This window comes from Trichoderma aggressivum (assembly GCF_033847375.1).
Source record: "Trichoderma aggressivum f. europaeum strain CBS 100526 chromosome Unknown scaffold_037, whole genome shotgun sequence".
Taxonomy (NCBI): domain Eukaryota; kingdom Fungi; phylum Ascomycota; class Sordariomycetes; order Hypocreales; family Hypocreaceae; genus Trichoderma; species Trichoderma aggressivum.
Window position 1 is genome coordinate 338805 of NW_026946403.1, and position 22573 is coordinate 361377.

Sequence of the window (22573 nt, forward strand, 5' to 3'; positions counted from 1 at the left end):
CGCTAATTGCTCTTCCCTATCGCACCGGCGCTGTCGAATCCTCACGTCCATCATCCGGTGCACGTACGTACGGCACTGTATCCGTACATGTACATACTCGTAGGCAGAACCAGTGCGGCCAGCATACTACATGTATACATAACCTCGCCCAACTGAATTGAATCCATTGTCTACCTATAGTACAGGTGGTATAATTGAGCCCAGCCCCGAAAGGTCCATGTCATGGATCAGTTTAGGTTCTTGCGGTGGATGCCCGTGGAATGCTCGCAGCACGTGCTGAATGATGTCTCTAGCATTTGATTGATACAGCGACCTCGAATCCTCCCAAGGGGGCCCGATTGAAGCTGTTTCGCCAGAGGTGGCGTGCGCCAAAGAGCTGCTAGCGAGTGGGAATCAAGAGCGTCACTGCACCCCCCATATTTTCGCCCCCGGCGGTAGCTCTACCTGAATCTCCCCAGAGCCGTCCATCCTCTCTCCATCTTCCTCCCTCACAGCCTCTCGCAAGGAGCTGGACTTCCCATCCGCATCCATCCTCACCTTCTCTTCTCATTTTCCCATCTGCATTGCACCGTCAGCCCGACTCCTTCCTTTCCAACGCTCCTTGGCTCTGCCGAGCTCGCTTGAATCCACTGCATCGACCCTCCTTTGGCAAAATCTGTCCTGTCCACGGGGGCCTGCCACTGTCTCTTAGAGCCGAGCTTCCACGATCCCGACCAAAACAACAAACTCCCCAAAGCTTTCGCCCACGGCAATTCCATCGCCAACCCCCTCCTCCAGCATCGCTCACCACCAGCCCGCACCCGACGTGCACCTTTCCGCTGCCCTTTGTCTGCGCCATGGACCAGCAGCAGCAGCCGTCGCAGCAACAAGCTGCCCAGCATGCCACTGGCGGCGTTCATGGGCCGGCTGGACGCAGACTGCACATTGCGCACCGCAGGAGCCCGTCTGAGCTCACGCCGCTTATGAGCATGTTTGCCAACCCAGGAAGTGAGCCATCCATCTTTTACTTTTTCTCATCCTCTCTCTTTATCTGGTCTTGAGGACAACTTTTTTTTTTTTCCCTCTGTGGCTGCCCTTGTCTCCCGCCAGCTCTAGGCGCGGGGCAACCGCGTTGCCAATCCACAAACCCCTGCATCCACAACGCAAATATCCAAGGCGTCGAATATGGGAAATTGAGTGCTAATGCGTTCGTGCTGCAGTGGAACAACTTGCAATCCAGCAGCAGATTGAGCTCCTGCAACAACAGCAGCAGCAGATCCAAGCCACCCATCAGCAATATGTCAACATGGGCATGATGCCCCCGGGCCAAACCATCGGCCCCGGCGCTCCATTCAATCCTTTGCAACCCATGGGCAATGCTTTCCAGTTCCCTAACCAGATCCCACAACAAAATGTTTCGCTGGGTCCCCCGACCCAGCCACTCTCACATCGCCGTAATCAGTCGGCTCTACCCAATATGGGCATGGGTCCGCCGCCTGCGCCATCCTCAGGAGCTTCCGGGTCTACTTTTGGAAACTTCGAGGCACCAGGGAGCCACGGTCGTGAGAACGCTGGTTCCAGAGGTGGCCGTGGAGGCGGTGCCGGTGGCGGCCATCAACGACGACACTCCCTGGCCCTGGCCGATGCCAAGAAGGCTGCTGAGCTCGCACAGCAGAAGCGAACTACATCCGGATTCCAGTTCCCCGCTGCCGGCGCTCCAACATCTGACAAGCCGGAGGAGGAGAACCAACCCGTCGCTCAGTCCAGCCTCGATGTCCCCGCAGCCCAGGGAGCTACACGTGGAGGCCGCGGCGGACACGGCCGCAGCCAGAGCATGGCCGTCAATGGACGCGGCGGTCTGCGCAGCAGCTCCTTCAATACTGGCACTGATAGTGGCGGTGAATTCCAGCGCCGCGGCCCTGGCCACGCTCGTACGGGTTCCAGAAATTATGAAGGCAACTGGCGCAACCAAGGCCAAGGCCAGGATCAGCCCACCAACGCTGCCCAGAACCAGGGCTTCCAGCCCGGCCACCGACCCCGCGGCTCAGTCAACCAGTCCATCTCAGCTATGGGAGGCTTTCAGTTCAATCCCGGCCAAGCTCCGGTCCTTCCGCTTGCTGGTCAGATGATGATGCCTCAAATGTACGGCCAACAGCTCAACCCTATGCAGATCAGCCAGCTTCAGGCTTTGCAAGCTGCCCAGATGAACACACAGCAATTCCAGGGTCTTCAGGGCTCGCAGCACGCCGGGCAGCTTGCTGGTCAGCAACAGCAGCAGCAGCGAAAGACTCTCTTTACCCCCTATCTGCCTCAAGCTACCCTTCCTGCCTTGCTTGGAGATGGTCAGCTTGTTTCTGGTATTCTCCGAGTCAACAAAAAGAATCGCAGTGATGCTTACGTCACTACCCTGGATGGCCTCTTGGACGCCGACATTTTCATCTGTGGCAGCAAGGATCGCAACCGTGCCCTTGAGGGTGACTTGGTTGCCATTGAGCTCTTGGATGTCGACGAAGTTTGGGGCCAAAAGCGTGAGAAGGAAGAGAAGAAGAAGCGCAAAGACATTACTGATACCCGCTCCGGCTCCACCAACCAAGGCAGCCAAGCTTCCGGACAAAATGATGATAGCAACCCTCCTGACGGAGCAATCCGCCGTCGTGGCAGTCTTCGCCAGCGACCCACTCAAAAGAAGAATGACGACGTCGAAGTCGAGGGACAGAGCCTTCTCCTTGTTGAGGAGGAAGAGATCAATGATGAACAGAAGCCACTGTATGCCGGCCATGTCGTCGCCGTCATTGAGCGTGTTGCCGGCCAGATGTTCTCGGGTACTTTGGGTCTTCTTCGACCCAGCAGCCAAGCTACCAAGGAGAAGCAGGAAGCCGAGAGGGCGGCCCGAGAAGGTGGCAACTCTCGTTCAAACGATGGCCGCCAGCAGGACAAGCCCAAGATTGTTTGGTTCAAGCCTACTGACAAGCGTGTCCCCTTGATTGCTATCCCCACTGAGCAGGCTCCTCGAGATTTTGTTGAGAAACACCAGGATTATGCTGATCGCATTTTCGTTGCATGCATCAAGAGATGGCCCATTACGTCTCTTCATCCCTTTGGCACGCTTGTGGAGCAGCTGGGCCGTATGGGTGACCTTAAGGTGGAGACCGATGCACTGCTTCGTGACAACAACTTCTCATCCGACGAGTTCTCTGACGCTGTTTTGCGCAGTGTCGGCCTCCAGGATTGGTCGCTCGCTCAAGAGGATGAAGCGGCCATTGCCTCGCGCCGCGACTACAGAGATGAAAAGGTCTTTACCATTGATTTCAACGGCACCGCTGAGCTCGGAAATGCGGTGCACGTCACTTCTCGCCCCGATGGCAAGATTGATATTGGTATCCACGTTCCCGATGTCACACATTTTGTCAAGCCCAACTCTCTCGTGGACCGAGAGGCCAAGAAACGTGGTACCGCGGTCCACCTCATCAACCGTTTCTGCGCAATGCTCCCCCCTAAGCTGTCTGGAGAGCTTTGCTCTCTAGTGCCAGGCGAGGAACGTCTTGCCTTCAGTGTTGTATTCACCGTGAACCCCGTCAACGGCGCCGTTGCCGAGGGTGACAGCTGGGTCGGCAAGAGTATCATCAAATCTACCGGCAAGGTGTCGCTGAGTGATATTGACAAGGCCCTGACTGACGCCTCTACATTCGATAACACTGCCGTTCCGATCAACACCATTCAGATTTTGCACGCTGTAGCCCAAAAGTTCCGGGAAGCCCGCTTGGGTGCTGGTAGCGAGCCCATCGCCCCTCTCCGATTGTTGCAGCAGCTCGATGATGAGAACCCTCAGGTGCAACACAACATCTTTGACTCTACCGAGGCTCTGGAGCTTGTCGAAGAGCTCATGCACAAGGCAAACAGTTATGTAGCTCAGCGCCTGGCAGAGGGCTTGCCTGACAAAGCTCTGCTGCGTCGCCAGGCCGCCCCCAACCCACGACGTCTGCAGACGTTTGTCGAGCGCATGACAGCTCTGGGATACGACATCGACGCCTCTGGAAGCGGGGCGCTCCAGAACAGCCTCTTCAAGGTTGATGATGCCGATCTGCGCAAGGGTATGGAGACGGTGCTTCTCAAGTCGATGCAGCGTGCCAAGTATTTCATTGCTGGCAAGACTGCCAAGATCGTGTGGCCTCACTACACCCTCAATCTGCCGCTCTACACCCACTTTACCAACCCCACTCGCCGCTACGCCGACCTCATCGTCCATCGACAGCTGGAGGCGGTCCTTTCTGAGGGTAAGGTTGAGTTTTCTGACGATATGGAGAACCTTGTGAAGACTGTTGAAGCTTGCAACACCAAGAAGGATTCGGCACAGAACGCACAAGAGCAGAGCGTTCACATTGAGTCATGCCGCACCATGGATAAGAAGCGACAGGAAGTCAACGGCGATCTCATTGCAGAGGGCATCGTCCTCTGCGTGTATGAATCGGCTTTTGACGTGCTGATTCCCGAGTGGGGCTTCGAGAAGCGCGTGCACTGCGATCAGCTGCCCCTTAAGAAGGCAGAGTTCAGAAAAGAAAAGCGTGTTCTGGAACTCTACTGGGAGAAGGGCGTCCCCAGCTCCGCATACGTGCCCGAGGATGAACGGCCCAAGGCTGCGGCCTCGATGAGAATGTCAAACGCTCTGGCCGCTGCTCGACAGGCGGAAGAAGCAGAGCGTGTGAAGAAGGAGCGCGAAGAGGCTGCTCGTAAGCAGACCGTCACCGGCACAATCTCTACGGATGACGTCGATGCACTGTTTGATGATGACGAGGACGATACTTCAGATGTGACTGAAGCCATGGCAGGAGCATCGCTGGCTGAGCGACCTACGCAGAGTGTGCCAGGATCACCAGCACGATCTGCATCCAACGCCGGCGCTCTGCACCGCACTCGATCCGACTCCAAGGTTCCTGTCGCGGAGGCTGTCGAGACTCGACTGACGAACAAGGAGAAGTATCTCAAACTGTTTTCTCTACGCGAAGAGGGTGGAGATTACATCCAGGATGTGACTGAGATGACCCGGGTGCCAATCATCCTGAAGACGGACCTCACCAAGAGCCCACCGTAAGTTACCCTACACGAGGGAAGCCTTGAGAGTATCAGTTTTGCTAACATGACGGGGTCTAATAGTTGCCTAACCATCCGGTCCCTCAACCCTTACGCGTTGTAAATTGGACGAAGCTGAAAAGGGGAGTGGAGGTGGCGATGCGATTGGCAGATTGATAGCTGGAGATGTCTCGCCGCTGCTGAGGAGAGGTATTTGCTATAGCAGTGATGTGTGGTATATACTTATTTATTATCTGGCACACGGTAAAAGTGAACCAGTCAGGAACACTTACGCGGCAGCCACTTAATGGTCACAAAGGCGATGCATCTCATGTAATGGCAAAAAAAGGGAAAAAAAAGGCATTGATGTAATGGAAGCGCATTGAGCAGGAGGTGGAGCAGAATGAGATATGATTGATATGTGTCGCGAGTGGAAAGCATGAGATGAAGAAATGAGCATTACTAAGTTGCGATGTAATATATTACTACTACGTTGAGCTGTATGTTTCCCTCTGGGCTTGGCAACGTGATGCAGCATTTATGACTAGGTAGGAGAAGAAATTGAGTCTTTTTTTTTTCTTGCTGAAGCAAGTAAGAAGTTGATGTAGTGTATTCTATGCTCTATGATGCCTACTAATATGGGGAGATGTCTGTTTCATTCCGCTATAGGTTTCCAACTTGACGACAGATAGTAGGCGAAAGTAGTGGCAGTGGCAGATTTGAGGAGAGTCTAGAAGAGAGTAGAGCCATTCCATGGTGAGGCAGATTACTACTGCTGCTGCTGCTGATGAGGGTATGTTGAACTACCACCATCTGGTGTGTCCTTCCCTCCTAATCTGCCAAAGAGACGCGGGCTCAATGACCTGACAGGGCAGCTTGAGATGATAGATTGCGTCACCGGGACATTTTATCGCCGCTTTGACCTGTTCTTTCTTTAGTTGAAGTTTAGAACAGTACATCTGCCGCTTTGAGGCAACGACCTGCCATGGCTCTACCACAAGAGATGACAGCTTGAGGTTCCACGTTCCACGCCAGGTGAGTGAGGCGGTGCCTCTTTCTACGCGGTATATGAATGCACAGGCGTGTGAATTTTCGCAGTTCCAAAGGACAAACGTGTGCATCTTGGGCATCTGCTGCGCAACCTCGCCAGCTCGGCGCAGAAAAACCTTAACTGCGCGCCGGTGCTCTGCTTCGTGCCGCATGAGCTTTGATGTAAGCGCCAGAGATTGCAAATGCGACCAGGTCCACGTTGATTCACATTGCCGGAAAAAAGCTTCGGCCGGGATCATGAAGGAGATGGAGAGGTGTTGCAGTTTGAGACTGTTGGATGTGAAAACTGGGACAGTTTGTTCATCAGGATCATCAGGATCATCGGGATTGAACCATGGTGCCGCAATTGTCCGCCTGGGAAAGGAAGTATAGAATCTATAGGAATCCTGGAAGATTATCAAGCTGCTGACGGTATCTGGAAGACCGCTCATTCCAAAAGCGCAGCCTGTCTCTCGGCATTAGTGGTATGGCCGGGATGTTGAAACTTTGCAATTGTTGTTACAAAGGTGGGTGCATACCGCTATTATCGATATCTCTGGTTGGATCATGATATGAAGACCATGGCTCATAAGATATTTGCTTTAGATGGATAAGTTTGCGGAACATACGGGCGAGTGACGTTACGCAAATGCAACGCCGTAGTTGTCGGCGGATAATGAGGCGAGTGACTGCCTTGACTTGAGGCGATGATTCTCGTAAGTCTAGACGGATAGGCTTAAAGAGTCGTTGAACTGCGTAATCCGGAGGGGGTTCGAGTTGTTGGCCATTGGCCCAGCCGTGTTTCAGGTCAAAATACATACTATCAATCAAAGCTGTTGGTGTTGCGTCCCCTTCACGCTCAACGTTGTTCGAGGACAAATGAATGTCCTTGAACCAATGTTCGCAGTCGCTAGGAGAATATACATTGAGCTCTAGTGCCAAGTTGCCCGTCGGCTCCCAAAAACTGAGGATAGAGAACAGTTTCCGTACCCCATTAGTGACAATACGGTTGACGTCAACCAGACGCGAGCGGTGTTTGCAGCAACATCTGTACGTATATCGTGGTAACTCTATACAGAAATAGATGTGGCGGACAAGCTTTCTCGCCTGTGGAGAAAAGAGAGCGAAATCGTCGAGACAGGTCACTTGCAGTGATATCTTGTGGAAGTTGAACTTTTCCAGAACGTCCTGCCATTCTCTGCACACAGACGCAAGTGAAGCCCAGCCGGGATGTTTCTGGTTTGCGACTATCTCGAGGATCATGATGCGAATCTCCGGGGGGAGATATTCCCATGAGCGTCTCCAGCTGCGTAGCTTCATTCTGTGGTATATCGATTTTCTTCGTCGGGCTCAGAAGAGGAACAAAAGCGGCAGAGTCCAAAAATGTTGCTACAAGGGGCTGGAAGGTGAATTTATACTCCTTGCTGAGGGATCAAAATTTGCATATCAAGCTTTTTTGTCCTGGGCTTGAAGTTGTGACGTGCTTGGAACTCTATTGTTTTCCATGGCTTTTGGCGCAGTATATGGGTTTGAACGAGGACGAACCTTATTTCTTGCGATAGGTATCTACCTAGTAGGTAGTATCCAGCATCCCATGTGCCAAACTAAGACCCATGGTACATGAAATATAGAAAGCCATCTATTAGGTGCCCGTTAGCTACTTGATACCATACTTAAAGAAGCCAGTTAGAAGCGGATACTAAAAGTACTGGGTAGATCAAGGGAGCGAGTACACGTATCTGGCCCTTAAGTTGGACAGGTAGTATTCAACATACCGATTCTCATACATCAATGGTACATACCATATGAGAAGCAACATGTTGAACTTCTCTTGGGTACTAGGGAGGGATACGTTTCGATATTAGCAAATACTGAAAGAGGGTTTAGTAGCAAGGATAGAGATGCAATGCGGATACTCTGCACCTCGCCATGACAAAATATACCATCATCGTTCGCAGGGGTGCTGAATCACTGGGTCGGGCTACTAGATACCAGATAGCTGCTCTCTTGTGTATTTGAATCTGCATTTATCGTACTTTTGGCTTCTGACATGGATATGGTTTGAATCTCCAGCTCTTGTCGCTGGCTTTCCGCATTGGGGATGCCTCTTAGAACAACAAAGCCTGCCTGTCACCCGATTGGCGGCTCGAGCTGGCACTGGTTTCTCCGTCTGATGAGTAAAGAATTGATGTGTGACGGGCGCACGTGTGGCCTGTGACGGATGTTGAGGGATTGTCCGGCTGGGGGGGTTTCCGAGACAGTTGAAACATTTTCTTGGGAAACCTGGTATAATGGGAGGAAACGGTTAGTGTCGTCAAGGCTACCTGAGCCTCCGTGAGACAGAGGCAGAGGCAGAGGCAGAGGCAGAAGCAGAGGCAGAAGCAGGGGCCTCGTGCTGGGTGACCTAGTCATGCTGCTGCAAGAGGCGAGTCTGGAAGTATTTGATTAGGGACCCATGCCTCACCTTTGATACTGCGTGTGTAGGGTACTAAGTTATCTGATTAATCGCAAAATGAAGAATATGGATGTAAGCAGTACTAGGTCATTATCTGATCAACTGCGAGCAACTCCGATGAGATGCTCCGTTCCCCGTACCTTCCCCTGCTTCACTTGGAAGCACGTGTCCTTACTCTACAGGTACTACTAAACCTAGTACCAAGGTACTGCTAAGCTACTGCTCCTCAACTTGACTAAATCATCATCAAAGCTTCTGCAAATGCAAACCACGGACACATCAATTTCAGTTGCCATACGAGTATACCTTCCAGCACACGGAGGCCTTGACTAGCATCAACTCACGATAGCAAAGACGCGCGCACGGCCTCCAGCACGAGTAGGCGCTTCTGCATCGTGCGACATGAGCATCCCTCCCGTGGTCATGACGCATGCGCTAACAAGGGCCAGATGCAACCCGTCTCTTTTAGCTTGCAGGGCAGCAAAAGAAGGAAATAATTAAAGTTAAAACGTCCTGGCTGCAATGGTCCCCCTTCAGGCGGAAGAGATTGGCTCCGGGGCGCTGCGTTTGCGCGTGTATCAGATTCGTTTCGGACTACGGACGGGGGCGAGCTAAAAGAGCTGGGAACCCTGCCCGGATAAGCTGGGGGGAGCTGGGACGAGCTTCGCATCTGGCAGCTTCCGGCCGGTTTTTCTGCGACCTGGGTGTCCAGGGGGGTGAAGCGCTTGAGGCTCGGATCCGTCCATTGGGGTTTCTGGACAGACCCAAGCGAGGAAACGGATCCTCATGGAGCCGCCATGGCTGTTTGTCCCACGTTGCGGTGGCCCCTTGGGGTTTATTATCGTGACTTATACCGACTAGGCAGTCCCTTGGCTGACCACCAAACCTCATTTTACCCAGCTGGCTCTGGGATATAAGATTGTCGACGCGCTCTTTGGATACCTCTTTTCTTTCCTCTCTTGGTCTTCATCGTTTCGCTCCGATCCGTCTCTCATTCACTTTCTTTTATCCGTGGGTTGTCAAAAAGCCGCTGGCCTGCTTTTGCTGGTATACCCTTCGTTTATTCTATTCTATTCATTTGACTCGATCCTTGACTTTACAACTTTCCGTTCATTTACATCTTTTCTACATTTGGCTTGACCATTTTCGTTTTTCTGACGCACAACCGCCCGGCTGGACCACTTTGATTAAACACCTGACGAAAACAAAACGAAAGAAATCGCTGAAAGAGACGAGCAAAAGAGAATATTCAAGATGCCTTCCTTCAAAGCTGCTGTTATTTCCTTCCTGGCTGCTACTGCTGCCGCACTCCCCTCAATGCCCAAGTTGACTGAGCGGCAACTGGAGTATCACACTGTCGCCAAGAGGCAGAATGCTGCTGCTCAAGCTCTGGGTCTCAATGACTTTGACATTCTTCAATTGTAAGCTCCTCTTGTACTTGGCGACGTGATTAAAATCGAACAAGTTGACTAACACAATCCCTCTCAGTGCTCTGACCCTTGAGAACCTCGAGGAGTCCTTCTATCGTGAAGGCTTCGCCAAGTTCCCCGCGTCCGACTTCAAAGCCCTCGGCCTCAGCGATGAGCAGATCAAGGACCTCCAGGGCATTGGCTTCACCGAGTCCGAGCACGTCATCATCCTTCAGTCTTCGCTCGCACAGAACGGTATCCAGCCCGTCCAGCGTTGCACTTACAACTTTGGCTTCACCAGTGCCGCGGCCATGGTCCAGACTGCAGCCATTCTCGAGAACGTCGGCATCTCAGCCTACCTCGGTGCCGCTCCCCTGCTGGCATCTCCCGCCATCCTCGGTGTTGCCGGCTCCATCCTCACCATCGAGGCCCGCCACCAGAGCTCCATCCGTGTCTTTGGCGGCCAGACGGCTGTTCCCCAGGCCTTTGATGCGCCTCTCGGCCCCAAGGCTGTCTTCTCTCTCGCCGCTCCCTTCATCCAGTCTTGCCCCGAGGGCTCCAACCTCAAGCTTACCGCCTTCCCTACTCTCAAGCTGGCCAACCCCAGCGACCCTACCACCACCAACTCTGTCCTGAAGCTTCAGTCTGACGCTGCTAGCGGCGCCAAGTTCTGTGCCTTCACGTCTGGTGGTGTCACTCCCGGCGGCACCATGTTTACTCCCTTTTCTCAGACCGATGGCTGCAAGATCCCCGAGGGAGTTGCCGGCATCACCTACCTGTCGCTCTCCAGCGCCGGCCCTCTGACTGGTGCTCTCACCGACGACATTACTGTTGCCGGCCCCATTGCCATTACGGTGTCATAAGGGAGTAATTCATGTTGGGAAAGAGATTATGAAATTCACAAAGTAGAAAAAAGATGAAAAGAAGGGGGAGGATTCGAGTCAAACTTTTTATTTAATACATACACCTTTTTTACCTTTCTCTATATAAAACTGATTCCATTCATTTGTCTACTTACACTTGAATTACTCGTGAGCTTAGATGAAGCATTCGGTATTATCATCTTCGTATTAGAACAAGGCTCCGCCATTAAAGATGCCATGGTTGGTGTATTTTACATTTACATTATTCAACATACAACTCTGCCCATCTCATCAAAACCCCCTTTGACCAATGTGCTCGCTCTCTCCATCTTTCATCAAACCCACGTCAACCCTCTTCGGCTGGCCCCAGCCCTGAAAATCCAGATCTCATCTCATCCAGGGTCCCTCTCGGAAGACCAAAGCTGAAACATCCGTGGCACACCCCGTCACCAAATTGACCCCTTTGCCCAGTCCAGACTGCCAAAACGCTGATTTGGAATCGACGCTTCCGTCATCTTGGGACCAAAGTCCGGGGGGCAGCTCTACCTCAAGTCAAATGTCCAGGGCTGTCAAAAGACGCAATTCAACATGGCACACTTCCGCCCCTGGAAAAAAGAAGAAAAAAAGAAGGTATATCGAGTCCTCCCCTCCCACCCTCTTTCTCACCAACACACCTCTGGGTCACATAGATATACCGCGAGAAGCCACCTGAACACGCAAACACCTTCAACTTGCTATTTAAGCCTGTTTGCACATTCTCGCTTCCCAAGGCCTTCGCCTGCTAGAGACGTCCCGGTTTCCCCCGACAGCCGCGTCTTTCCCTCTGCTCCAACCCACATAGAACAATACCATACCAATCGACCATGAGTAAAATAACTTTTGATTGCCGGCCCTCCCCAAAAATTCTTTTACACAAACCCCCCCAAATCGAGACCTGAGTGAACTGCGAGACTCAAAAAGCATGAATCGGTTCCCTGTCCCACCGAGTCCTCCAGAGAATACCTTTTAACTCTATGGTGTAACTGTTTGTGGAATGCCATGGAAATGTTAACGCAGTGCAGGGTGGTATCTAAAGAAGCTATCCATAATAGTGCGGACTCCCTTTTTTTTTCTAATTTTTTTTCTAGCCAAGTTTGTTGGCTGCTTCTGTGATATCAAAGCATCTAACGTGTCTGTCGTATTAAAATGGCCGTGCGTTGATGTAGTCTTGAGCTGTTGTCCAGGCAGACTTCTCGTTTGCGGGGAGAGAGGCATCATTTAGCGTCTGCACGCCCTGGTTGAGGGCACTGACAAAGTCAATGGCAATTCGCAAATCTTCTGGGAATGCCTCTGCTAGGGGGATGAAAGTCTGCTGGAATGCTTCCAGCCGAGCGGCTCGTGCCTCCTTGTCGTCTCCGGCTTCCTCATCGTCAAAGAAGGTCAAAGCCGCGATGCCAAGCCCGATATCTGGTTCTTGCCAGAAGGGTAACCTGTGTCATGTTAGTTACTGGGAATGAGATATGAAAAGGGGGGATCGCTCGTACTTTTGGCTGATTTCTAGCTGATCGGTCCTGTCCCTGTTACACTGTCCATACAAGAACATGGATGCAACAATCGCTTCGACCAAGTCGCGATCGGCCTCGCGTACGGTCGTGGATAGTGCCCGGAATCCCAATAGGCTCTTATTCAATGCTCCGGTGTATCCAAACGCTTGATGCCGTAGCTTAAGCAATGAGGCACATTGGCTAATGAGGATGATGCATGACTTGTCCTCGTTTGTTCCTTTTCGAGGCATGCCGGGCGCACCTTCGCGGTACTTGCCGCTCAACAGTCCGAATCGCAACAATTCAAACGCCAACAGAGCAGCCTCTTCTACAAAGGGCACCCTATCCTCCATAGTGTCTCTGATAGCAATAAGAGTGGTCGCCAAAGCATTTCCCCACTTGGTCAGCTTGTGCGAATCGTCGACGTATCCCCTGAGATGGAGGAAGCGCCAGATGACGACGGATGCCACCATGTTAGTGCTGTCGATGCCTTTGATAGCCTTCTCTCTAGCAAAGGTCTTTTTCACGAACTCCTCGTTGGCGAGTGCAAGCACTTCCAGATACACCGGGCCAGCAAAGTCTGCAGGGAAGAAACGGCGGAGATCTTGCTCTTTGACGTCCCAGGTGTCTACCAATGTCGAAGGCAGCGGTCGCATAGAGTTGTGATTCATGGTAGGCCTATATTTCGGGTCAAACCAAACCTTCATGGTGATGTCCTTGTGCGCAACCGCTCTATGGACTCGGGGTATAACGAGACCGAGCGCCTGTTCCTTGATTGGGAGGATTTGATTGGTAACAAGCTGCTTGTATTCCTCCGAAGCAGTTCCGTCCAAAGTTGGCAGAATGATAATCTGTCCGTGTGCTATAGCGTTCAGGATACGAGGCCCAATCAGTCCAGTATTGAGGTAGTGAAGCAATTCCGAGGGCATCCGAAGGCCAAGATATTCGTGGCTATCTTTCGTGAGGCGCTCAAAGTCGTTGACTTTAATTTCGCCATTGTCGGCGATGTAGATGAAATGTTGGGCCGCCATTCTGGCTTTGCGGTACTTGTCCAACCAGTTGGGATCATGCGCCTGCAAAATATCGTTGAACGACGCGCAGGCATTGGCCACCGTCTTCTCTGACGTCCGCAAGATGTTAACAGCGTCCATGATGGTATACGGATTCGGATACATGGCCGTGTCTTGCAGTGGGGGAAATGGGGGGAGGAACGAAGTTCCCGTCATGAGCATGGCGTCGACAAACATGGGTTCGCCAACTCCGAGGGCACGCATGACCCTCTTCTTTGAGATGGCGGTCACTGTTCCAGCGTCCCAGTCCATGTTTCGAATGACAGAGTCCTGAACAGGGTAGAGAAGCAGTTCTTGGGGACCCATGACACCAGCGCATTGATCCGTGTCGATCATCTCAAAGTAGGCCAGCTTTCCTATCGTCAGACATGGTCATGCAGTTCAAGGGGGACGAAGGGAAGCGAACCTGAGCACAGGCGTTGAAAGGAGGCACCAAAAAATGCAATCCCCTCTCTTTCAAGATGCCTTGCAAAACAGGGTAAAGATTCTGAAGCTGATAGGCACCTTTTCTCAGTGTGATTAGCGAATCTATCCCCGGTGCAGACAAACAAGAGAACCTTGTCCGGGGTAGGATGGACATACCTGGGTTGGCTCCAAATGCAGTGACAGCTTGCTCGGCCTCGGTCTGCGAGTACAACTCCCATGCTTGATCCGTCTTCTGGTTCGCGGCTCTGCCTCGCTTAAGAGCAATTTCATCCTGCCCAACGATGGATTGGCCGTCGAAGATGAAGAAGGGGATAATTCGATGCTTGTCCCAAAGGTCTAGATTTTGCCGAATATTAAACTGAATACCGGTCAACCCGCCGAGCGCAGTGAGCAGGGGCTCGTGGGAAGGTTGGGTGTCCAGGAGAAGACTCAGGTAATAAGAAGCATCGACGGCAATGGCGCAATCTTCGAGCTCGGTAATGTCATAGGTGCTGATCAGCGGGCAGTTAGCACACTCAGTTCGAGTTTGTATAGGGAAAGCGAGCGTACTTAGCCTGGGCATTGATCCAGGAATCCTCCACAAGGACTATGGCAAGAATTAGCTTGTGTGATTATGCCACATGTTTATCAGCAGCGAAAATGCATGGGCATGGACATGAGGCTCCCAATGCAACAACGTCCCGAAAGAAGCGTTGAAGCACTATCCTTGAAAACGGCCACCAATTTGCCAATTGGGCGGCAGGCAGCATCAAAGAGCAAAATAGGCATCATCTGCAGCTATGGCATCTCATATGGGCCCATGGCGACGACCCGAAGAGTGGCCGGACCAAGGCCCAAGGCCCATGACAATGTAGCGCAACAAGAGTCACGCGCAGACGACACACTTGCTTCGCCGAGCTCAGAGGCGGCTGTGTAGAGACGAAGAAAGGACTCACAAGGCATCTCGAGCAAGCCTCCTCGAACCAAACAGGTATATGACTATCGGCTTCGCTATGCGACTCGGAACGGCGGGGGGTGGGATGGGGTGTTTTCAAGACGAGGCTGAAAACCCGCGGCTGTCAGACGAAGAGAGACAAGGAAGAGGGCGAGAAGTCGACGATGCGGGCGGAATTGGGAGGATGGATCGGCGTGGTCGACGTGCAAGGGCTTCTGGGTTGGCCGGGATACGAAATCGAAGGAAAGAAAGCTCGTCTTTGCCAGTGCGCACCGAGAAGTTGGAAAGTTGGGAAGAAAAAAAAGAGAGAGAGAGAGAGAGAAAAGGAAAGAAAACAAGACAGGCTCGTTGGAAGACAAGACAGCAGCACGCAGACGCCGTGTACGAAAGGCTGCGGCAAGGCTTGGGCAAGGCTCGCTTTCCCGTGGCGAGACAAACAAAGTTGAAGATGAAAATAGACAAACGTCCCCAGCAGCCGCACCCGAGGAAGTCGATGGAGAGGTTCAGTTCAGCCCTGCGCAGGTAAGCAGAGCTGGGCGAGGGATGTGAAGCGAGGCGAGTCAATAAGGTACCCGACAGGTAGTAGTAGCGGACAGGACAGGACAGGATAGGACAAGGACAGGTACAGGTACAGTGCGGTCGCTGCACGGTGGAGATGCAAAGGTAAGCAAGCGCACACGGCAGAGGGAGGTTTGGCGGCTTTGGTTTGCTCTGCTGTTTGGGGTTTCGCTTCTACACAGTTCCCCTAAGGTAGGTCGATCCCTCTTGACGTCTGGTCTGGATCCAGCGGTGTGGCGCGCACAGGGCCAGAAGTGTGGCTTGGTTCGTTGTGTACGTGCGAGTACCCATAGTACATGTGTGCGGGTGGCTGGTGGGCACAACACAGCACAGCACAGCACAGCAAAAGCACAGTCTCTCATCAAATCTCATGATCTATCTGGGGCTACCTCGGCTACTCACATCTAAACCTCCAACACAGCCACCATGCTGGATGTATTTGATGTTTACTTCGCCTGTTCGTAAAGATCAACCTCGACTAGGCACTACAATCAAGGGCCACTATCCCTCTTATTTACAGCACACTTCCCGCCTCCCGCCTACCACACAGGAGCTATTACCATCAATTACAAGCTCCCCCCCAACTAGCGGCAAAGCTCCAAGCTTCCCTCGACCCCGCCACAACAAATTCACCCTGTTCCAAGCGCATAGCGGGGTGTCCCAATCCAGCCATCGCAGCGATCCCGGAACATTCAAGCGACGCCGAACTGCTAGCCGTAATACTTTGACGCTATGTGCCGTCCAAGATAAGGGCACTTGAGTAGATCGTAAGACGATATCGCTGACTGACTCTTCTCCCTCAGTTGCCTTCTACTGCAACTCCCACACTTGATTTCACATTCCAAGGGAAAAGCCATGGCTGCTGCTACTGCTAACATCCCCATCATCGACATCTCTGGTGACCGGGATGTCGTCGCTAAGCAGCTGGTTGACGCCGCTCACGAGCACGGCTTCATTTACATAAGAAATCTCGGAGCCGATATATCTGCCAGCAGCATTGACGGGGCCTTTGCACTAGTAATAGTCTTCTGAAGCAGGCATTTCTTACCTTCATTCATAATCTGACATTGGGTGCCGTGTTTAGTCTCGGAAGCTGTTTGATGCTCCCCTCGCAGAGAAGCAGGCGTGCACTATTCAGACGAATAACCGCGGTTGGTCTGGCATGCACTCGGAGACTCTAGACCCCAAACACCAAAAGGTAATCTCTTCATAAATCCTACACATGTTATCGGTGACTGGCTAACGATATCTTGTCGTTGCTTATCAGGTCGGGGACTTCAAAGAGTAAGCATTATTCATACCTATCCATGTAAACAACACAAACTCACCATGTAAAGGGCCTTCAACTTTGGCGAATTCATCGATGGGAAAGCCCAGCAGCCCCTCCCGCCCACCATCGCCGCCGACGAGCCACAGGTCAGCGCATTTGCAGACTCATGCCACAAACTCTGCCGGAAGCTCCTCCACCTACTCGGAATAGGCCTCGATGTGCGTCACTCTCACTCACTCTTCAGCCTTGATAGTCCTTTCATTAAAACTCATTGAATGTCTAACACCGGCACGGCCGTCTGTTAGGTGGGCGATTTCTTCTCCTCAGCACACAGCACCAACGGCGAATCCAGCTCCATCTTGCGGCTCCTCCGCTACCCGCCACCTGACCAGACCTCTCGCTCCAGCGATGATATCCGTGCCGGCGCACACTCTGACTACGGCTCCGTTACGCTACTCTTCCGGCTGAAAGGTCAGGCAGGACTGGAATTGCAAAAGAAAGACGGCTCTTGGGCCCCTGTCCCCGTCTGCCCTCCAGGCTCAGAGAACGATCCCAGCCCCCCTATTCTGATCAACATTGGAGACCTGCTTTCTTACTGGACCAACGGGCTGTTCAGAAGCACCGTCCACAGAGTGGTCTTCCCATCTGATAATGTAGCAAGCAAGGTAGAGGGCGAGACTAGCGCGGGACCGCGTTACTCGATTGCCTTCTTCTGTCATCCGGCGGGATCGGTGGCGTTGGAGCCTGTGCCTAGTGAAAGAGTCAAGAACTTCATTCCGGATGAGAGCGCGCCGAATGAGAACCCATATGCTGAGAGGAAGGTAATGACGGCGAATGAGCATCTCTTTATGAGATTAAAGGCGAGCTACGGTACTTTGTACGATGATGAAAAGAAGCCGTGAGGCCTGTTATCTAATTAAGAATTATATAGATAATATGCCCTTCGTGTTCACATGTACGCTTTAAAAAAGTTGACCTCAAATCAACCCTGAATACCAACGCCGCCACGGATCATGAAATCCATCGTAATATTTCTTCGTAGTCTTCGCGTCTTCATAAATGGCGAGATGGTTCAGCACCCTCCAATCAAAGACGCTTATCCATTCGCGTCTCTCCTCTGGGATATTTTCACGGATGCTCTCCAGTTTAGACAGCAGGGCCTTTGTCTCTTGCTCCCTCTCTACCGTATCAACAAACAGAATCTTGTTACGACCTGTCTGGCTGTCTGGCAGCTGAGAAGTATCGGTTGTATCGTTTCTGATCCAGGCTTCGACATCTCGGATGATGTTTGATAGTCCGTGTTTTCGGAGCAACGGTTCGGCCCCATCGGGGTTGTGAAAGTAGGACGGTAGCAGAACAAGTCGATTAACTAGCTGGCAATCAAGACCGGCATATTGACAAATGGCTTCGGTTTCTTCAGGCCTTGCCCCCGAAAGTCTCCGTTCCAGTCCAACATCGCGACTGTGTTGCTCATCGTTACTTCGGACTGGGTTTAGTGGTTGGGTAGCGGCATCACTGTCAGTCTCATCCTCATCTTCGCTATCTGGTATGACGATGGCACTATCATTTAATGGCAAAAGAGAAGATGACAGCCCCGCCGGTTGAAATGCAGCATCTTTCTGCATGCTAGTATCCGTCTCTTTCACCTGAGGCTGCTTGGGGTGAGGGGAGGCGTTCAAATCTTCATTGTCAGGTTGGCAAGCAGCCGAAGGGCACTCTGATTTCTGGGGCTTCTGCGTAGAGTTGCCATCTATCTCTCCCAATGGACGTCGTATTGGGGATTCGGATACGGGTTTGCGATCTAGAAATGTTGATTCAAACTCCTCATCTCTAGAGAGCTGGCAGCGTTTCTTTGGTGGAGAAAACAAGGCTGATGCAAAGGTAATGCGTTTCCTTTCATGACCAAGGCTGGGGATTGTTTTCGATAGATGTGCTGTGGGGGATGGCTGTGATGCGGCAAGTCTGTGGGACTCGGATACCGGGGCACCCAGCAATTCAAGGGATCGTTCTAGAGAGTTTCTAGTAACGTGTCTGACCAGAGGCAGAGATTCTGAGGAATTATGAGAGGCTCGTCTCGGCGATGGGGTTGGCATCGTTGTTGCTGTCAACTGCGTAGCGGCGTCAACAGCCACTCCTCTTGGATCGGCTTGCTCTAGTTTTGCTATCCATGCAAGATTATCCTGACTATCTTCCAAGTCAGGTGCTGATGTGGCGCGCTCTGCGATTTCTTGTAGCTCAGTAAATGAGAGCACATCAGAGAAATCTCGATCGAAATGAATTTTTGCAACGGACGGGAACCGTAAACTCCACCAATTTGTGTCGCCTGCTTTGTCAAAGCTGAAGCATCTCATGTCAAAAACGGGAGGATTCGTAAATGCCACAGTCATCGGCGTGGGCTGAGCCCCAGCGGCAGCCTTCAGTTTAGTTTCAACGTTTTCTCTAACTGGTACCGGCTTTGGGTTCGTGTACAATGCAAATGTCTTGAGCATGGCCTCACTAAGCTCAACAACGTTGACGACAGTAAACTCTGGCTTGGCATTCCATCGCTTTACTTCCTCTCTGTTGTCAATGCAGCCCACATAGAAATGAGTCCACTTGAGGTTCTCAATATTGTACGACCTCGCTTTGGCGGCGTTGAATCCAGCACCAACCACAGCGAGATCGCCAACCTCTCCAAAGCGGCCGATGTAGTCCTTCTTGAGCTTAATACAGTGATTTGTAAACGGTGTTCCATCACTCTCAAAGTTGAAATAAGGCTGGTCTGATTTTAATACCAACCCCTCGCCCCTGTCTGTAATAACTTTGGCGAAAGCATTTCGCAGCGCTGAAACTGCCATGGGATGGCTAGTGTTGATAATTTGCCTTTGTATGAGTTCAGCTTGTCCCCTATCACAACGAACTAGTTTCTCGAGCAGCTTGAATCTTTCCGAGTGCCGAACATGTAACAAAGATTGGCCATCGAGAAGCAAGATATCGTAATACACTATCATCAAGTGTTCGTGAGGCCTCGGGCTGGTCAAGTTAGGATGCTATATCCAATCATCGCAAGCGCAAGTAGGGGCTTACTTACGGTGAGTCCTGGCCTGTATTCATGAATCGACCGCGACGGGCAACGTGTTTTCGAATATGATGAAAGGGTAGGATTTTCTTTTGCTATATATAGGAGTTAGCCAATGCAGAGTCACACTCTCACTGTAGATGGCGGCCTACCGATTCGCTGTAAACAGCCAATTCTCCTTCCAATATGCATTCGGTTTTGATATCGCATCCAGCCTTTCCTATTCCCAATGAATCAATGATGATCCTTTTCCAGTCGTTAGCTTTTCCGATTTAAAAACACATTTTTTTCAAGAGTACTTACCCGATTAATCGCTCTCTGTCTTCGGTGCTGTCTTTTCCACTCTTGGAAAAGATTTGGATACCGCGTCTACCCTTGCTAACATCAACGTGGATCTGGCAGTACTCTCCATCCACCTTTGCTTCGACGCTCATTACACCACCCTTGCACATACTGATGCAATGTTTCATACTTCGAGCTTTAAACCATTGTTGCCTCCCAACTTTGACTGACAGTTGTGGTTTGATTGATGACAGTCGCTTCCGCTCAATGTATAATTCATCAGGGTGTAGAGAGCGCATATCTCTCCTCAACTGCTGCATGGTTTTGATGGCAATTGTAAAATCTTCACGGATTTTCAAAATTGATGGCAGCAGAGGATCGCACAAGCGATAAACTTCATGTGCATCAAATACCAGTGGTTGAAAGTCTTTGAGAACCAGTCGTGTAAACCATTTCGCTTCTCTCGCAGTCAGTCGTCTGTAGGCAGCTTCCAAGCCACTCCGAGCGGGCGGTTTGGCAATGGTTGCCTCTGGAACTCGTATAGATGGCGAGCTCCATCTTACCTGGGCTGCAATGGAATGCAAGGCTTCGTCAATTTCTTCAACAGTGACTTGAAGTCTCTCTGGAAGACTTGGGTTCGGCTAGAGACGGTTAGATGCCACTACCCTTTCGGCGATGGGAGTATAGCTTACAGTGACAGTCAAAATACGCTCTACACAATCGGCAAGATCCAACCCAAGACCCGGCTGCTTATAAATTGAGAGTTCCTTGAGACGAGATGAGCCAAGCATCAAGCCACGTCCGATGACGCGCTCAAGGCTGTTTGCTTGTATGCAATACACCCTATCCGTCCTCTTTTCAGGGAGTAATGTGGACAATAAGGCTGCAAGGTTGGCGTCTGGCGCATCAATAAGACTGCGATGTTGAGAACACCATGTAATCAGTGCCGAGTTGCTGGACTTTCGAGCTTTTGCTAGTGCGTAAGATGCCTCCAACAAATCGCAGACGTGAGAAAAAGGAAAGGGCATTTCGGCTTGATATGCCCGCACGACATTTCACAACATGCTTTGCTTTTCTGGGGCACGGATATATAGACAGGCAACTCAACGTAAGAGAGTCACCCAACTACTCAGATATCAGCTACTATCTGAGCAGCAGTTCAGTACCTGGTAGTTCCTCGTTCGACGTTCTTACCGGATCGCGAGGCTGGATCGGCAAGGCTGTGAGACAGATTCATCGGCTCTGGAGCTTAGACGTCCCAGCTCAGTCAAGGAAGATGCCCGTGATCATGCCCTGCAGATAGCAAGAAGCGGCTTGTGGCAGCGCGATAGGACACGAGCAGCCGGGCTGGCGGAATGGGTGTGAAATCTCCACTCACATCTAAAACACAGCCAAAAGCTTGACATGGATCTCTGGGCACGCGACGCGAGATGAACGGGAAGTCACATGAACGGGCTGCACGTGCAACGGGCTGCAGCCCTCCGGAGAGGCGGATTGTGGAGAAGGCCGAAAGTTTGTCGACCGGGAAAGATACAAGTCACAAAGTCAACTGGCAGAAGGGCATAATTATTGCAGGACGCGCAAGGAAAGGCATGCGAAACACGGCCGCGCCGCTTGTCCAGGCGTCGAGATATTGCGCGGAAATTTGAGGTCGCTTCGGGCGAGCACAGTAGGTACAAGGCCAAAGTACCAACCAGTATATGCGGCCACTGGGCGGCCCAGGCATGATGTACTCGTAAGAGGCCAATTATGGACTCGCACCTGTACTTGTACTGAGCACGGCGCCAGCAGCACGTACCGCATCTGCAGCGTCAGGCGGTATCGATCAGCGCTAGCCGAAGAACTGGTACGCCATCGCTGGTACCGCTACTTGCGGGCACTAGTAGCAATTCCATGGGTGTTTGTTGTGCCCCCAGCCATCAGCTGCTGTCATTGAAAGCATGGAAGCATTCGAAGTTGAGGCATTGAAGCTGTGAGCCGCCAGCCCCCCCAACAAGCTCAGTGAGCATAGGTAATTGTAAGATATTGCCCGCTAGCACGTAGTGGTACAAGCACTCAGCGGATGGATGTAGCTGCCCCCCCACTCGCCCTCTCCGCCGAGCCCCTGAAGAGCGACAAGCGATCCACTGGAGATGCGCAGCTGTTTGGGCGGGTTTGGCGGCTTCGGGTTCCAGCGTGCAAGTCAGTTGACGCCTCCGCAAGGGAGCCCAAGAGCCAAACGCATGTCTGACCTCGTACGAGCAACAAGTGGTTATAACTGCGTCATGGTCGTTGAAACGGAGGTCACGGTTGATACATATACATCTGACTGCCTGGTGCTGAGCTATTCCATTCTGCAACTTTTCCCGCCTGTATTGTACAACCTCGCCTGGTGTTGGTATCGGCATCATCATCACCGGTACGACGAAGCTCAGCAACATCAACAATAATTTGAGAAGCTTCAGGCACCACTCACTCGCTGCCAGCACACCACACACACACACCACTCACTTGCGCCCACTTGTCCACGAGTTGCCGTACACTGAGTGGTCGGTCTGGGTTTGAGACAAAATTGACATTCTCTGTTCCCCCTCTTGAAGCGAGGAGGGGGACAAGCGGATCTCAGCGTCAACAAAACAGCAAGGCAAAACGAAAACGAAGCCGCCCCCTC

General features: G+C 51.9%; 6 protein-coding genes across 6 annotated transcripts; 3 read left to right on the plus strand and 3 right to left on the minus strand.

The window, feature by feature from the left end:
- Nucleotides 1-836: 836 nt before the first annotated feature.
- On the plus strand, nt 837-5170 carry Triagg1_8029 (uncharacterized protein; the record flags this gene model as incomplete). The annotated part of the gene is made up of 3 exons (XM_062902831.1): nt 837-987; nt 1200-5064; nt 5131-5170. The coding sequence occupies 3 exons, from the start codon at nt 837-839 to the stop codon at nt 5168-5170; spliced, it is 4056 nt and encodes a 1351-aa protein (XP_062753109.1).
- A 679-nt stretch (nt 5171-5849) lies between these two features.
- On the minus strand, nt 5850-7395 carry Triagg1_8030 (uncharacterized protein; the record flags this gene model as incomplete). The annotated part of the gene is made up of 2 exons (XM_062902832.1): nt 5850-6541; nt 6615-7395. 2 exons carry the CDS (start codon nt 7393-7395, stop codon nt 5850-5852), a joined length of 1473 nt encoding a protein of 490 aa, XP_062753110.1.
- A 2389-nt stretch (nt 7396-9784) lies between these two features.
- Triagg1_8031 (uncharacterized protein) lies at nt 9785-10802 on the plus strand (the record flags this gene model as incomplete). Its single annotated transcript, XM_062902833.1, has 2 exons — nt 9785-9951; nt 10019-10802. 2 exons carry the CDS (start codon nt 9785-9787, stop codon nt 10800-10802), a joined length of 951 nt encoding a protein of 316 aa, XP_062753111.1.
- A 1180-nt stretch (nt 10803-11982) lies between these two features.
- Triagg1_8032 (uncharacterized protein) lies at nt 11983-14763 on the minus strand (the record flags this gene model as incomplete). Its single annotated transcript, XM_062902834.1, has 5 exons — nt 11983-12271; nt 12377-13751; nt 13978-14312; nt 14371-14407; nt 14706-14763. 5 exons carry the CDS (start codon nt 14761-14763, stop codon nt 11983-11985), a joined length of 2094 nt encoding a protein of 697 aa, XP_062753112.1.
- Nucleotides 14764-16168: 1405 nt separating this feature from the next.
- Triagg1_8033 (uncharacterized protein) lies at nt 16169-17485 on the plus strand (the record flags this gene model as incomplete). The annotated part of the gene is made up of 5 exons (XM_062902835.1): nt 16169-16330; nt 16398-16511; nt 16581-16597; nt 16651-16801; nt 16889-17485. The coding sequence occupies 5 exons, from the start codon at nt 16169-16171 to the stop codon at nt 17483-17485; spliced, it is 1041 nt and encodes a 346-aa protein (XP_062753113.1).
- Nucleotides 17486-17560: 75 nt separating this feature from the next.
- On the minus strand, nt 17561-20714 carry Triagg1_8034 (uncharacterized protein; the record flags this gene model as incomplete). The annotated part of the gene is made up of 6 exons (XM_062902836.1): nt 17561-19445; nt 19654-19736; nt 19794-19887; nt 19945-20094; nt 20155-20564; nt 20616-20714. 6 exons carry the CDS (start codon nt 20712-20714, stop codon nt 17561-17563), a joined length of 2721 nt encoding a protein of 906 aa, XP_062753114.1.
- Nucleotides 20715-22573: the final 1859 nt, after the last annotated feature.